The sequence below is a fragment of the Danio rerio genome, chromosome 23, assembly GCF_052040795.2.
Source record: "Danio rerio strain M-AB ecotype USA chromosome 23, GRCz13ab, whole genome shotgun sequence".
Taxonomy (NCBI): Eukaryota; Metazoa; Chordata; class Actinopteri; order Cypriniformes; family Danionidae; genus Danio; species Danio rerio.
In genome coordinates this window covers 48,687,501-48,702,500 of record NC_141043.1, presented here as the reverse complement: position 1 = coordinate 48,702,500, position 15,000 = coordinate 48,687,501, and the positions used below count along the sequence as shown (strand labels likewise).

At 41.0% G+C, this 15,000-nt stretch overlaps 2 protein-coding genes and 2 long non-coding RNA genes across 4 annotated transcripts in view; 3 read left to right on the top strand and 1 right to left on the bottom strand.

The window, feature by feature from the left end:
* st8sia7.1 (ST8 alpha-N-acetyl-neuraminide alpha-2,8-sialyltransferase 7.1) overlaps positions 1-7,680 on the top strand; it is a 21,638-nt gene extending 13,958 nt beyond the window's left edge. The window contains exon 7 of the mRNA NM_001386515.1: positions 6,657-7,680. Within this exon, the coding sequence (NP_001373444.1) occupies positions 6,657-7,125 (469 nt within the window). The 3' untranslated portion in view covers positions 7,126-7,680. The remainder of the gene's footprint in view (positions 1-6,656) is intronic.
* tfr2 (transferrin receptor 2) overlaps positions 1-15,000 on the top strand; it is a 1,009,002-nt gene that overhangs the window by 161,254 nt on the left and 832,748 nt on the right. The window contains exon 19 of the transcript XR_015945682.1: positions 5,687-5,704. The gene's annotated coding sequence lies outside the window, so the exon portion shown is untranslated. The remainder of the gene's footprint in view (positions 1-5,686; positions 5,705-15,000) is intronic.
* Positions 11,048-15,000, top strand: part of si:ch73-269m23.4 — a 6,171-nt gene continuing 2,218 nt past the window's right edge. Inside the window, exons 1-2 of the long non-coding RNA NR_170123.1 lie at positions 11,048-11,430; positions 11,522-11,594. This is a non-coding gene — a long non-coding RNA (si:ch73-269m23.4). The remainder of the gene's footprint in view (positions 11,431-11,521; positions 11,595-15,000) is intronic.
* LOC147831392 (uncharacterized) overlaps positions 11,169-15,000 on the bottom strand; it is a 4,335-nt gene continuing 503 nt past the window's right edge. Inside the window, exon 2 of the long non-coding RNA XR_015524175.1 lies at positions 11,169-12,073. This is a non-coding gene — a long non-coding RNA (uncharacterized LOC147831392). The remainder of the gene's footprint in view (positions 12,074-15,000) is intronic.

Here is a 15,000-nt window from a genome sequence, read left to right as displayed (position 1 = left end):
CCGACCAATCACAGTGCTTGCTCTACATGTCATTGCGACGTGTAGTTACATTTTTTGAGAGTTGCACGTCAGTGACGGCCACAGCGTAGGGCTATGCATCGACGCGTATGCTATGCCGTAACACACATACTTGACGCAGAAGTATAAATCAGCCTTAATTTGGCATTGTACGATGGTTAATGTAGAACATTCCGATAGACGATGGCATCGTTGTCGTAGGTGGCGGTGAATTAAGGATCTATAAATAATGAATTGCAGGGTGTCTGCAGGGTCTTAAAGTATTAAAAGTTGATAAATCATGAGAAAATGAAGGCCCTTAAAAAGTATTAAAGTCTTAGGCTGCTTTCACACCTGTGAATGGATTCACTTGTTCTGAAACAGGGATTAAAAATGTTACAGTGTTGCTCTTTGCTCTTGGAGCGGTTCGCTTTCACACTGCAAAGTTTCTAAACGAACCAAAAGAGCTAAAACAAGTCACGTGTGAGTAAACTCTCCTCACATTGGTCAGAGTGTCAGGGTTTAGTCCTGCTCAGCTGTCATGCGTCCTTATTTTAATTATGAAAATGAGCAACAAGACATTATAAGCGGAAAGCTGCGCTTTAATTTTGAATGGTGACGCCTACAGACATCATCACCAAGTATAAATCAGAGTAATGACTTTCTCATACAGAGCCCTTGGCTAGAATTATACATTATAGGCTTTACATTATAGAGAGACATAACAGATAAACCAAAACTGCAGTTTGGTTAATTTTCCTAACGGATAAACAGCTCTCGTTAATATAATAATAATAATAAAAGAGTAATAATAACATGCTTTCACTTTCGTACAGGTAAGAATGACCTCCCGCCCTACTCATTCTCTCTTCTTATAGCCGTATGCCTATTACATATCCATAAAACACTGTGATATAGCCGGGCTCGGATCATTTTGCTTTCTCACTACAATCGATCCTCTCCAGACCTCGTTTCAATCGAGCCGAGAGCACCTTATTCAGGCGATCTCAGACCGATTGATTTGGCATGGATCTGAGCGTGAGTGCTGGATTCACCAGGGTCTCTACAGGTTTTATCAAGTAAAATTTAAGACTTTTTAAGACCATTTTAAGACCATAATGAATCAAATTTAAGACTTACACTTATGCAAAAGGTAAAATCTTAATTACATTAAAAACAAATGTTATTAAAATTTAGAGAATTAACACGTATTAATAAGTAAATAGTTAATAAATAAACATTGCTTAATTTTTATTGAAATACTGTTAGTGATTGGATGGGTGTTGGCCCAATTAGGTATAGCTTTACATGGATATAGGAAAATAAAGACTCGTTTAAAATGATTTAAGACCTACAGCACAATATTTTAGTGAATTTAGGACTTTTAAAGGCCTAAAAGTTTGTTTTCGGAATTTAAGACTTTAAGACCCAGCAGATACCCTGTCCACATATGCCAAACGAACCGCGCTAACTGGGCAAATGAGACCGGTTCTGAAGCAAAAGGTGTGAAAGCACCCTTAATTGCATTTTATGAGGTCTTAAATTTTGTTCAAGCACTGTCCAAAGTGTTTGAAAGAGTCCAAGTGACTCTAAAAATGCATGAATATATTTATTTTTCTCCTAATAATAACAACTGTGTGCTCAGTCCACCGCCATCGTCCATTGCGATGTTTCACTTTATACATTATATGATGTCAAATTGGTCGACATCGTCCAACTCTATCTGCGACACAACTACTTTAAAACTCCTGCAGTCTGAGCATTCAGTTATCCACTGAGAAACTGTTTGTTTTGGTCATTTTTAATTAAAATCTGACCTTCTCTGATTGGGTGAAATGCACTTGGCTACGCCCCTCCAAACATTATTTCACTTTGAATGAAAGATGAAAGGCAGGACTCAACAATAAACCCCGCCCCCTACTCAATACTGTGTTTCAGTTGGACATGCATCATCATACCAAATTAAAAGTCTGCATCAACTTCTAATTGACACTGATATTAAATGAGGACAGGTAACACTCAGCTTGAAAAAACTATATAAACTATATATGTAAACTATATCTAGGTCCTGCTCAGTATTGTTCATCAGTAAGGTTAGCTAATATATATATATATATATATATATATATATATATATATATATATATATATATATATATATATATATATTCTTTATTTTTTGTTATGTTTCCTGAAGAAATGGCTGCATGTAGATTGTGAATCTGGCGCCACCTTGTGTCTCTAAATTTTAGTGCAATAATTCTAAAATGGGCAGCACAGTGGGTAACACAATCGCCTCATAGCAAGAAGGTCGCTGGTTCGAGCCCCAGCTGGGTCAGTTGGCTTTTCTGTGTGGAGTTTGCATGTTCTCCCTGTATTGGCGTGGGTTTCCTCCAGTTGCTCGGATTTCCCCCACAAGCCCAAAAACATGAGGTACAGGTGAATTGGGTAAGCTAAATTGTCCGTAGAATATGTGTGAGTGTGTATGGATGTTTCCCAGTACTGGGTTGCAGCTGGAAGGGCATCCGCTGTGTAAAACATAAGTTGGCGGTTCATTCCGCTGTGGCAACCCCTGATTAATAAAGAAACTAAGCAGAAAAGAAAATGAATGAACAATTTTAAAAGGATCTTCATTCATTTTTTTCCTTCGGCTTAGTGCCTGATTATTAGGGGTCACCACAGTAGAATGAACCGCCAACTATTCCAGCATATGTTTTACCCAGCAAATGCCCTTAAATAATGTTATTCTTAGACGCTGGCTAGACATTTAGATTTTGGTCACCTGACATCACAACCTAAATCTAACCTAATATTAACGTCTTATGATGTTGTGTGTCTGCTGGGCAATAACCAAATGCACTACAGAATATTACGTTTACACACATCCACAAATAACATGTAAACGCATCAGCTTTTCACAGTGTAATACTCACTACTCTTGAGTACTTTTGAAAGGGCTTCTTTTTACTTTGAGTAATATTTACAGCAGATACCTTTACCCTACTCGCACTACATTTTTAAACAAGTAGTGGTACTTTTACTTGAGTATGATTTTTCACTACTCTTTCCACCACTGCTGACAGGGTATTCGAGTGTCATCATGTGACAGATGTAGAGGTATGTTGTGTGACTGCTATACAGGAAGTTATTATAGGTTAGATACAAATCACGGTATTGTGGTCACTGCTCTAAAATGTTTTTTTTTTTTTAACTGTCTGGATAAAAAAACATTCCCACATTGAACAAAACACATTTTATTTTAGGAACCAGAATATTTTGAAACGGTATGTCAGGCCAAATAATTAAAATAAATCAGAGGTGCACCAACTCTGTGAACTCAAACCAGAAACTTAACCTGGATGATGGAGGCTTTCAGCGGTGCTTCTGACTGAGCCCAGCCCAGTTTGATAAACTGTTGTCGGTGTAGGCAGGAGGATTTCCCCCGGTACACCAACAACAGGCGCTACGTCATAAGCACGCCCCCACAAGAGGAAGCTCTCGATTGGTTAACGTGGTGCGAATGTCCGCTCAAGTTCAAATTTTTGAACCTGAGCGATTCGCGTGAAACACGTGATACACGCGTCTATCACGCATAACGCTTAACTTGCGCTGCTTCATTTGCGCGATTGCATTATTCGCGCTGCCTTAATCGTGCGTATCGCGCCGCAGGATGTCTAGTCGCATCTTTGCATTGATTTAACATGTAAATCACTCCCACTTGACGCTTTCGCGTCTGGTGTAGATTACGGGTTGGGTGATGTCGACCAATTTGCCATCAAACGATGTCTAATATGAAACATCGCGATGGACGATGGCATCGTCATCTTAGGAGGATTTCCCCCGGTACACCAACAACAGGCACTACGTCATAAGCACGCCCCCACAAGAGGAAGCTCTCGATTGGTTAACGTGGTGCGAATGTCCGCTAAAGTTCGAATTTTTGAACCCGAGCGATTCGCGGGATACACGCGTCTATCACGCATAACTTGCACTGCTTCATTTGCGCGATTGCATTATTCGCGCTGCCTCAATCGTGCGTATCACGCCGCAGGATGTCTTGTCGCATCTTTGCATTGATTTAACATGTAAATCACTCGCACTTGACGCTTTCGCGTCTGGTGTGAATTACGGGTTGGGTGATGTCGACCAATTTGCCATCAAACGATGTCTAATATGAAACATCGCGATGGACGATGGCATCGTCGTCTTAGGCAGCAGTGAGTGAATTATGAATAATTAATAATAATAATTAATTTATGAATAGTTCATAATGAATTAATTATTTGTAGCCTACTGTTTTAACTTTGTTTTACCTATAACCAAAACATTCATGAATAAAGAGACGTTACACACATAATTACCTCCTGTCAATCACTTTTTCCGTGGGACTCGTGAATAAGCAGAGTGATCTGTGTCGGTATAATGGCATTGACGAACCTGGTTGGTAAAAAAGGTGCACAACCAACAGAAACCAACCAACAGTATCTGAGGTTTTCGCTAAAATGACTAAGTACTAGCGTAAAAGAGAAAGATTAAACCGCGTACTTCCATACTATACAGTACGCTAAAATCAGTATGTGTGCTGAGTAGTGTGCAGTATGCGAGAAGTACCCGGATGACTTACTACTTCCGGCGAGATTCTGAAGTGCGCATCCCATGCACGCTGCTCTATCCCATGATGCCCCGCGAGCGAATTCATGAATGGGAGTAATGCGACGCAAATTACGCAGGTATCAAGTGACTGTCAAAATGGTGAATGTAGTACGTCCGAATTCCATTCATACTTTTCACATTCATACTGTATAGAATGCACTTTTCTAACGGCCGAGTAGTATGTTTAAATTAAAATGCAGTACTTACTGAGTAGTAGGCGGTTTGGGACGCAGCCATAGTGTGTGTGTGGTCACGTGACGTGCGTTTTCAGCGGTAGTGTGGAAAGAAGGAGGGCTGCTCAGACATGCTTGGTGAACACCAGAGTGGATCATTTTCATTCTAAAATGCCATTTAAAAACTAAGACTTATTAGTGTAAACAGGGTCTGAGTGTGTATTTTTCGCGAGCGGATTTGCAACGGGGGCGGGGCGGAGGATCGCGATGCCGACTTAGCATCGTGGTGGTGTCTGCTATGGACAATGGCATCGTCTATCGGCCCAACCCTAGAGTGAATGCAGCATACAAGTATAGGGTGCAATTTTGGATACAGCCTCGGTTTACACCTGGGGTGACCCGATGACCTTCACAGCCAATCACAGTCATTTGTTTAAAGGGCCATGAAACCCCCTCGTTTCAGCAGGGTGTTTTCACACCTCTACTTTGGAAAAAGTCAGAAAAGTGGGCGTGTCCAGCTCTGTTTAGGGGGGAGTGTCGGAGGAACTAAAGTGGGAGGGTGTGGGAGTGTCTATTTGGGCACGCGCGAGTTTCAGTCAAAATACTCACACATGAGAAAGTGATGGTGTTTAACCTACGTGGACATCTGTAGTCGAATTATTTGCCAAATTATTAAATGGTGGACTTTAACTGCAGTTTGGCTCTTTTATTCAGGGAATTCAGTCATGTTCCTCGCGACAAACGAGATATTTGATTCGAGGAACTGCTCTAAGCGTGTATTTTTCATGCAATGTTTGATACCGCACGGCGAATGAGAGAAAAAAACCCTCCGCATTTCCCGGAAACTTAGATGCACACGGCAGGTAGTGTCAGAAAGCCGCGTGTGTTATTCCGGTCACAAAATGCGGTGCTATGTTTGCACTCAGTGCAATAGTTAACTTAATTCGATACGAACAAACTGAATAAACAAAGAGCACTGGTCGCTCACTTACCAAATCTGTAGAGACAGAACAATCACCAGCAACTAGAGCCGCGTCTTTAGAAGAGGAGACTAAACGTTACAAGCAAATTTTAGCGTTTGCAGATGAGTACAGCTCTCAGGTAAACAATAATCCTCCTTAGACACGTAAGTTATTGTTGTCGAGCGTCGCGTACACTGTTAATCCACACGTGACTCCAGCTGAGCTCTCACAGAGAGAAAATGAAAACGAAACTTAATGGCAGCAAACTATAAAAGCAACACTTCACGCTTGTTTTGCCAACACAACGTGGCGTCTCTGTGGCGTAAACACGGTGACGCTAATGAATAGTAATGAAGTTGCACAATAGAGCGCGCTGATTGGTTTGAACCAAGCCTTACTCATGCATTAATGCAGCACACTGTAAGACGTAATAAGACACACTCTGGCACAGACATCCAGTCTGCATGCTGGAATACACGCTATTATGTCATGACCGTGACGCAGCTTCAAAAATTCGTTTCAAACCGGAAGTACGAATTTGCTTGAAATAACGCAAAAACAACCAATTTACACTTTTTAGTGAAATATAGGTGTCCTAATAGTGTTTATAGCAGTGTGGGACACATATACGACTGTCAACAGCTCAACACATGTGTTTTGGTGTTTAGTGACCCTTTAAGAATGCACTCAAATGTTTATGTAATTTTTACATTCCAGTACTAATTGGGACTGAGGTTGACACTTTCAACAAGCCTCAAAATGAGCATTTGCATTTCCACTGAAACACAGCCGTTGTGTATAATATTGACCATTTTCAGTTGTAAGTTGTGTGGTTTAAACTTTAAACATACCCTGTGTGTGTGTTTATCAGTGGATACAGGAACCTGGAGAAGAAACCGGGTCCGCTAGTGAAGCGTGTCAGTGTGTACGGAAACTCCTCCCTCATTATTCCTGCATTTGCATATGTAATCTGCACCTCGCCATCCCTCCGGGTCCTCCGAGTCCTGCAGCCAATCAGACCTCAGCAGCCGGTGCTGTTTTTCAGCCCACATTACCTGCGTGCTCTGGACCGCTTCTGGAAGGGGCGTGGCCTCAAGGAGAGGCGCCTCTCTACTGGCTTTATGCTAATTAGCGCTGCACTTGAAATGTGTGAGCACGTGCACGTGTACGGATTCTGGCCCTTCGGCACCGACCTGCAGGAAAACCCCATTCCTTACCATTATTATGACCAGATGAGGAGCGGGTCCGTTCACCGCATGCCGGAGGAGTTTCTGCGTCTCCTGCAGCTCCACAGCCAGGGGGCGCTAACGCTGCACCTGCAGCCCTGTGACACGCACTGAAACGCTGCATTAACGGTGCACATTACTCATTTATTCATGTGAGAGCACATTACAGGCTGCTGCTGTTCTTCAGGCAGTGTAATTTAGGAAAACGGGGAAGCTCAGCAGTATTTATGCATCATCTGTACATCAGTGTGTGCCTTTAAGATAATCATGTCAGATTTAGCTCACTTTAAGATGGTTCACCCAAACATTCTGTCACCTTTATGAATTTCTTTTGTTGAAGATATTTCGAAGAAAGCTGGAAACGTAACAATTTTTTTTTTTAGCATTCTTCAAAATATCTTCTTTTGTGTTCAACAGAAACTCACAAAGCTTTAAAACTGCATGAGGGTGTTCAATTACTTTTTTGGGAGAACTGTTCCTTTAAAAGGGATTGTTTTGTCCTCCGGCCGTGCAGCTCTTACTCTGGTGTTGTTTACTGAGACTTGAAATACACAGAGAGAAATGTTTAATGCGTTTGATATGGACATAAGTTATTTATAAGTTGAATGCATTTGATTTTGTGTTAGTGAAACTGTTGAAATAAAAGCATTTTCTAACATGTTAAATATCTATATTTGGTTCAGAGTGTCACTTGGTAGGGCCATCTGCAGATTTATACGCAAAATTTTGTAAAATAATAATATACAGTTGAAGTCAGAATTATTCGCCCCCACTGTTTATTTTTCCCCCAATTTCTGTTAAAATGAGAGCAGATTTTTTCAGCACATTTCTAATTTACATTTACATTTAGTCATTTAGCAGACGCTTTTATCCAAAGCGACTTACAAATGAGGACAAGGAAGCAATTTACACAACTAAGAGCAACAATGAATAAGTGCTGTAGGCAAGTTTCAGGTCTGTAAAGTCTAAGAAGGGAAGTATTAGTAGTATTAGTAATTTTTTTTTTTTTTGTACAGTTAGTTTGATATTCAGAGAGGCAATTGCAGATTAGGAAGTAAAGTGGAGACTAAATAGTTGAGTTTTTAGTGGTTTCTTGAAGACAGCGAGTGACTCTGCTGTTCTGATGCAGTTAGGGAGTTCATTCCACCAACTGGGCAGATTGAGCGTGAGCGTTCGCGAAAGTGATTTCTTCCCTCTTTGGGATGGAACCACGAGGCGACGTTCATTCACAGAACGCAAGTTTCTGGAGGGCGCATAGATCTGCAGAAGTGAGTGCAGATAAGAAGGAGCAAGGCCAGAAGTCACTTTGTAGGCAAACATCAGAGCTTTGAATTTGATGCGAGCAGCAACTGGCAGCCAGTGCAAACGGACTAGCAGCGGAGTGACATGTGCTCGTTTAGGTTCATTGAAGACCACTCGTGCTGCTGCGTTCTGGAGCAGCTGAAGAGGCTTGATAGAGTTAGCTGGAAGCCCGGCTAGCAGAGAGTTGCAGTAATCCAGTTTGGAGAGAACAAGAGCTTGAACAAGGAGTTGAGCTGCATGTTCAGATAAGAAGGGTCGGATCTTTCTGATGTTCATAATAGTAATAATAATCATAATAATCATAATAGTGTTAATAACTCATCTCTAATAACTGATTTATTTTGATTTTGCCATGATGACAGCACATAATAATAGACTAGGGGCTCTTTTTTTGATGATGCATGCGCAAAGTGCAAAGCGCAGGGCGCAAATGCATTCAGGGCGTGTTAGGGTGCTTTAACCCTTGGTTCATTTGCCTGGACCGTACCCAAGATCGATTGTCTCCCCCTGCCACCTCCTCGGTTGGTTTGTGTTCACACTTGTCATTTTTCCAAGCGGCAACCTCCCGATCTCCCTCAGGAAGCCAATACTGCAGTAACTAAAACTGCAATTTATCGAAATTCCGCTAGTCCTGGCCACTCCTGGCTCCAAAACAGAGCAAATTTCAATTGAGCCCACTGTTAGAATGGCCAACTCTACAGCAGAAAAAAGGTGTTTACAGCCTGCTACAAAGAAAGATTTTGGGTCATACAGCTAATATTACCCTTCATGACAACTGTGAGGGGGTGAATTTTTTTTATAACTCATCCGTTTCCTTTATATTAAATTTGCATAATTTAGGGCGTGGCCACTTGAGTGACAGCTAAGTGTGCTCAAAAACCTGAGTTATATCCTAAAACACATGCTGTGCCCCATATGGTCTAAAACCTGCAGGTGGACAAATATTAGCTTGTTTTTAATAAAACAAATATAAATATGCATATAATAAATAATACTGCTAATAATAATAACATTATACAAATGCGAATTGAATGAACTGAAAAAGCCTCCCGAGATGAAGAAGGCATGAAGGCGGTGGTGTTTATATTTATGTAGACTAGAAAATAATATGTTTTGTAATATTTTAATCCTTATATGTATATCCTATATATATCCTTATTATATCCTATATATATATATATATATATATCCCTTAATCCTTAAATTCTTTTTCATTTGTAAAGATATTTGCGTATTGCTCTACATCTTGTGTGTATTAAGCAGTGTGTAAGCGAGGCGCACAACTAATACGCTCTGTGCTGGACAATAGACCGTCTTTGTTATGGTCTATTGAAAAATCTATTATAGTTTAACAACAAGGTAAACAACAATTGCGTTGCGCCTTGCGCCACATTGCGCCGGGTGTATGATAGGGCCCTAGATAGTGTCTATTCAAGACACTTCTATCCAGCTTAAAGTGACATTTAAAGGGTTAACTAGGTTAATTAGGCAGGTTAGGGTAATTAGGCAAGTTATTGCATAATGATGGTTTGTTCTGTAGACAAACCACTGTTGTACAACAACTTGCCTAATTTCCCTAACCTGCCTAGATAACCTAATTAACATATAGTGAAGCCTTTAAATGCCACTTTAAGCTGTATAGGAGTGTCTTGAAAAATTCAATTCACCTTTATTCGAATATCGCTTGTACAATGTAGATTGTGTCAGAGCAGCTTCACATAGAAGATCAGGGTAAATTGAAACGGTGTCAGTCCAGTTTTCAGAAGTTCAGTTTAGTTCAGTTCAGTGTGGTTTAATAATCACTACTGAGAGTCCAAACACTGAAGAGCAAATCCATCAATGTACAGCTCTACAGATCCCGAACCATGCAAGCCAGTGGCGAGGGAAAACCCAACTGGTGAAAGTAAAGTGCGCCTGGACTGCAGCTCTGCACAAAACGTTTGGCCATAAGAGAAATGGTCGTGCCCAACTGAGCCTGGTTTCATGGCAAAGATAAAATAAATCAATTACAAATGAGTAGGCCCACACAGAGTTACGCAGACTTTCGCAGATTTTTAGCACATCATTAATTCTGTTTATTTACTTCAGTAAATGTGTGTAAATCTAAATTTATTCAGTTTTTTTATTAATTACAGTAATATTGAAAATGTTCATCTGATTTATGTACAATGCAGTTTGTACAGTAATAGTTTGTCTTTTAGTAGAGATATTATATGAGAGACTTGCTTTGTTTACCAAATGAAGTGGATCTAATTGGATTGGCAATTTAAACATTAAATAAAAGTTAAAAATGTATTACTTTTTATTTCACATATTAATGTTTTAGTTATGATGCTTGCAAAATAAATCCGCAGATTATCAAAATTCTCCGCAGAAATGGCAAAAAACATCCGCAGATTCCATCTGGCCCTGCAAATGAGTTATTAAAACCATTATGATTAGAAATGTGTTGAAAAATATCTTCGTTAAACAGAAAATGAGGAAAAAAAATAAACGGGGACTAATAATTCTGACTTCAACTGTATATACGCAATATAACTGTATTGTATATGATCAAAAACGTGCTTATAATTCAATAATATATAACTGATATAATATTAAAAGCTGAATAAATACATATTTGCATACATTTACATATAACTAGACTGAATAATGGGCTTTTCTAGGTGCAGATTCATGTGGTCCTACTTTATTCGTTTTTTTCCATTACCATTATGCTGTTTATTAGTGTTTTTAGGAATCAAACTGAGTGTACCTGAGCATTGTGAAACAGGGAGTGTGTTGTCAGGGAGTTTTCGGTGGACTTTAGAGCCATAAATGTATGTGAATGATTAATTCTGCTGCAGATTGGAGTCTTTAGGTTGATCACGGAGAACGACGAAGCAACAAGTTTCTCACAGCGACCGGGTAGCTAAATATAGCTGCGTGTAAACACTGTTAATTCTGTAAAACAACAACTGCTAAGTACCTTTCAGTTTTAAGTGGTCTAGCTAATGCTAAAACCGCTGTTAGCCGACCGGGAGCCGGATCCTCTTTCCGTCTTGTCATTGAAAGCTTGATTCATAACTTGAATCCATGAGAGCAGCGCATGTTTGAGTAAGGATGGATGAAAGTAAGGTAAGATAACCTCTCCTAATGATATACATGTGAAATAAGCAGTGATTTCCCTGTGATTGTGTCTCTATCTGTCGATCTATCTCTCTGTCAGAACGATCGCGAGACTCCGCCCACAACTCCACCCAAAGCCACGCCCTCTCTTTCAGCGTCCACTGATCAGCCGAGTGAGTGAATGCTAAAACACACATATCCAGTGCTGTGAAATGTATTGATAGCACTTCACTTATTCCAAAATGAATTAAGTTAAATGATTTCCTCAACATTCTACACACAATCTCCTATATTGACAATGTGGAAAAAGAGTTTTTGAAATTGTTGCAAATTTATTAAAAATAAAAAAAGCAGTAAAGTCAGATGTACATCAGTATTCAGCATTTGGCGTGAAGCTCTAGATTGAGCTCAGGTAAATTCTATCTCCACTGATCATTATGAAGATGTTTCAGCAGCTTCATTGGAGTTCACCTGTGCTCAATTCAGATGATTGGACATGATTTGAAAAGGCATACACCTGCCTATAAGGGCCCAGGGTTGACAGTGCATGTCAAAGCTCAAACCAAGCATGAAGACAAAGGAATTGTCTGTAGACCTCCGAGACAGGAGTGTCTTGAGGCAGCTTGAGGTGGGGAAGCTTACAGAAACATTTCTGCTGCTCTGAAAGTTTCAATGAGCACAGCGGCCAGGGGCAGGATTTCACAAAAACAAGAAAAGATCCAAATTTATTAAACTAAACAACGATGATCCAAAAAACAAAGTGCAGACAAGAAACGAGCAGGAATCCAAAACATCAAGAAGATACAAAACAAAAGTGATTAAAGGGCACCTTGGTTACCCCTTTTTTCAGATTTAATATAAGTCTTTTGCGTCTCTAGAATGTGTATATAAAGTTTCAGATCAAAATACCCATCAGATTTTTCATTATACCTTTTACAAGATACTTTTTTATACTGATTTCCAGCAGGGGGTGGTTTTGTCGTACTGTGCCTTTAAGCCGAGTTCTGCCTGCCCACTTTTTCTACATGCCTCCTCCCTCAGCTGCGTCAGACAACAGACCGACTTAAAGGAAGAAGGTCTCACGTAGCGTTTGTGAGATACTACAGTAAGAACTAACCTTTACTAATCAGTATTGTGAAGTTGCATTGATGAGTCTCACACAAACATGCGCACACACACACGCGCACACACGCACACACACACACACACACACAAAGGCAGGCAGGCAGGCAGACAGACAGAGCGCGCTTAGCTTAGTTAAGGCTAACCTCAAGTACTGTGTGGATATCTGTGATGCTAATGTACAAAATAAACCTGATTTAACGTCCACAAACCGGGATTGAAGCGTCTTCTTTTATAATTGTTCTGACACGCGGCTGTGCTGATGAAGTAAAGCTGAAGTAAAACGCTGTAATTAATTACACACATACTCTGTTTTAAAACACTTTAAACATGTGAAACTCACTCTTAATCACATTTGATGATGATTGCTGATCCTAGCGAACAGAACAGACCTTTTATTCCCGGTTGCTTTGCGTATGTCTGGTCTTGTTGACATATACACGCGACTACCGGAACATGTTAATGCGCGCAGCTGTCAATCAATTCGGTGGGCGGGGGGATCGCACACCTACGTAATGGTGCGATCGATTTGAAAACAGCTCCAATTGGCCGACCCTTTTTTTGTAGTTAAATTGAAAAAAAAGGACTGGGTGTGTTCATATCACCCCAGTATGACGGTCTATACACTACACCAACACACAGATCTGTCCAAACAGCTTGAAAAGTAGATTTTTTTACCATAGGTGCCCTTTAAAGGAACAAACCAAATCACGAGAAACCAAAAGTATAAAGCATAAATCTAAGAGGCAACTAAAACACAACAGAACAGTGCTTATAAAGACAGGGCTCAATTAAACAAACTAGAAACAGCTGAAAACAATTGATCACGTGTGCAGGGACACATGCAGAGACAAAATAAATGCTAGTGCCCTCAAGTATCCACATGAGGGCACTACAACAGGTGTGACATTACCTCCTCTCAAGGGGAGTGGATACCAGACACTCCCAACTGGTTGCTTGAGTAGGAAGGAGGCGGAACAGAGGTGGACCGGGGGTGGTATGGTGGGTCAGGTCTATACTTAGGACAGAACAAACAAAACAGTTTACAAAACAAAACAAGGAACTAAAGCGAGTCTATGAGAGCCAAGGTAGAGCCCACAGAGCTGCTGATCAAAGGAGCCATGAAGAATTGATCCCCTGACTGGAAACAATAGGGAGAAAAATCCCTTTAAACCAGTCATGGGTCCACCAAGGTGCAACTGGTGTGTTTGGTGGCCAGTGATGAACTCCCGGTGAAAGCTTAATATGAATATTTTCAATTTCATAAGGCTCCTTTTATAGCATCGATGTTGTAATGTAATTAAAATATATTCAGTTAAATAGACTTAAGCAATCATTCAGTTGTTCAAGTGTAAACGAGATGAAAGATCGCTAACGTTAGCATCATCAGCATCAGCAGGCTAGCATAGAAACTCTATTGAAAATACTGAGGTAAGATAAACTCTCACGTTTTAAAGACATGATGGCGGTAATGTAATTTAATGCAGTGCTTCTGTCCGGTCTGAGACCCACTTCATATCATATACCAATCAGGCAGGGAAGACCACAGATTTGTAAAGAAATCAGACCCTAAACGTGTCAATTTTATACAACCCAGGCTCATTCTAGAAACTTATTCCTCTCAACGTTTCTGGAGACCGTAAAATATGCCCCGGTAGGTACGCATTTGTGTAGTTGTGTAGAGGCCGCTGTGTGTGCTTTTTCGCATCTAAAATGACTCTTGCGAGTGCCGTTTGCGCCCACGCTGTTCTCCCGTAAACCCACCGGAGGCCGCTGTCGAGTGACCGTCTGTCTTAAGGCTGATTTATACTTCTGCGTCAAACACCGGCGTATGCTACAGCGCTGACGCATAGCCCTTCACTGTGGCCGTTGGCGTCACTGACGTGCGCCTCTCAAAAAATGTAACTACACTTCGCAACGATGCGTAGCGCAAGTTCTGTGATTGGTCGGCTTGGTAGCGCTGATGAGTCTGGGCGGGACCGAGAGCTGCACGAATGGTGCGAGCGATTGTTTACAAGTGTGGAGTCCGGTGAAGGAGCTCCGGATGGAAAGTTTTGTTTTGTGTTTACCTCATAGTTAAAGTTGTTGCACGTCCGCCGGTTCCTGCCTCAAAATGAGCGAGTTTGAGCCACTTGTACATCCCGGAAGTGTTCAGGAAAAGCAAAACAGCAGTGAAGAAACTCGACACAGAGGAACATTTACCCCTCACTGCCAACTAGCGTTTCGGAAGTGTTAATGCAGACCAACAGAGACAGCAGCAGAAGTATAATTGCACAGCTGCGCGCGTTGCATGCGCCGTGAGTTACGCCGGTCACTTGACGCCGAAGTATAAACCAGGCTTTACTGACTGATGGAATGATTGACTGGGCGACCAGCCAATCGGCCGACCCACCCTCCTCCTCCTTCCCTAAACCCAACCGGTTTTACCGATTGACCCGCCTGTCTGCTTGCGTCCCT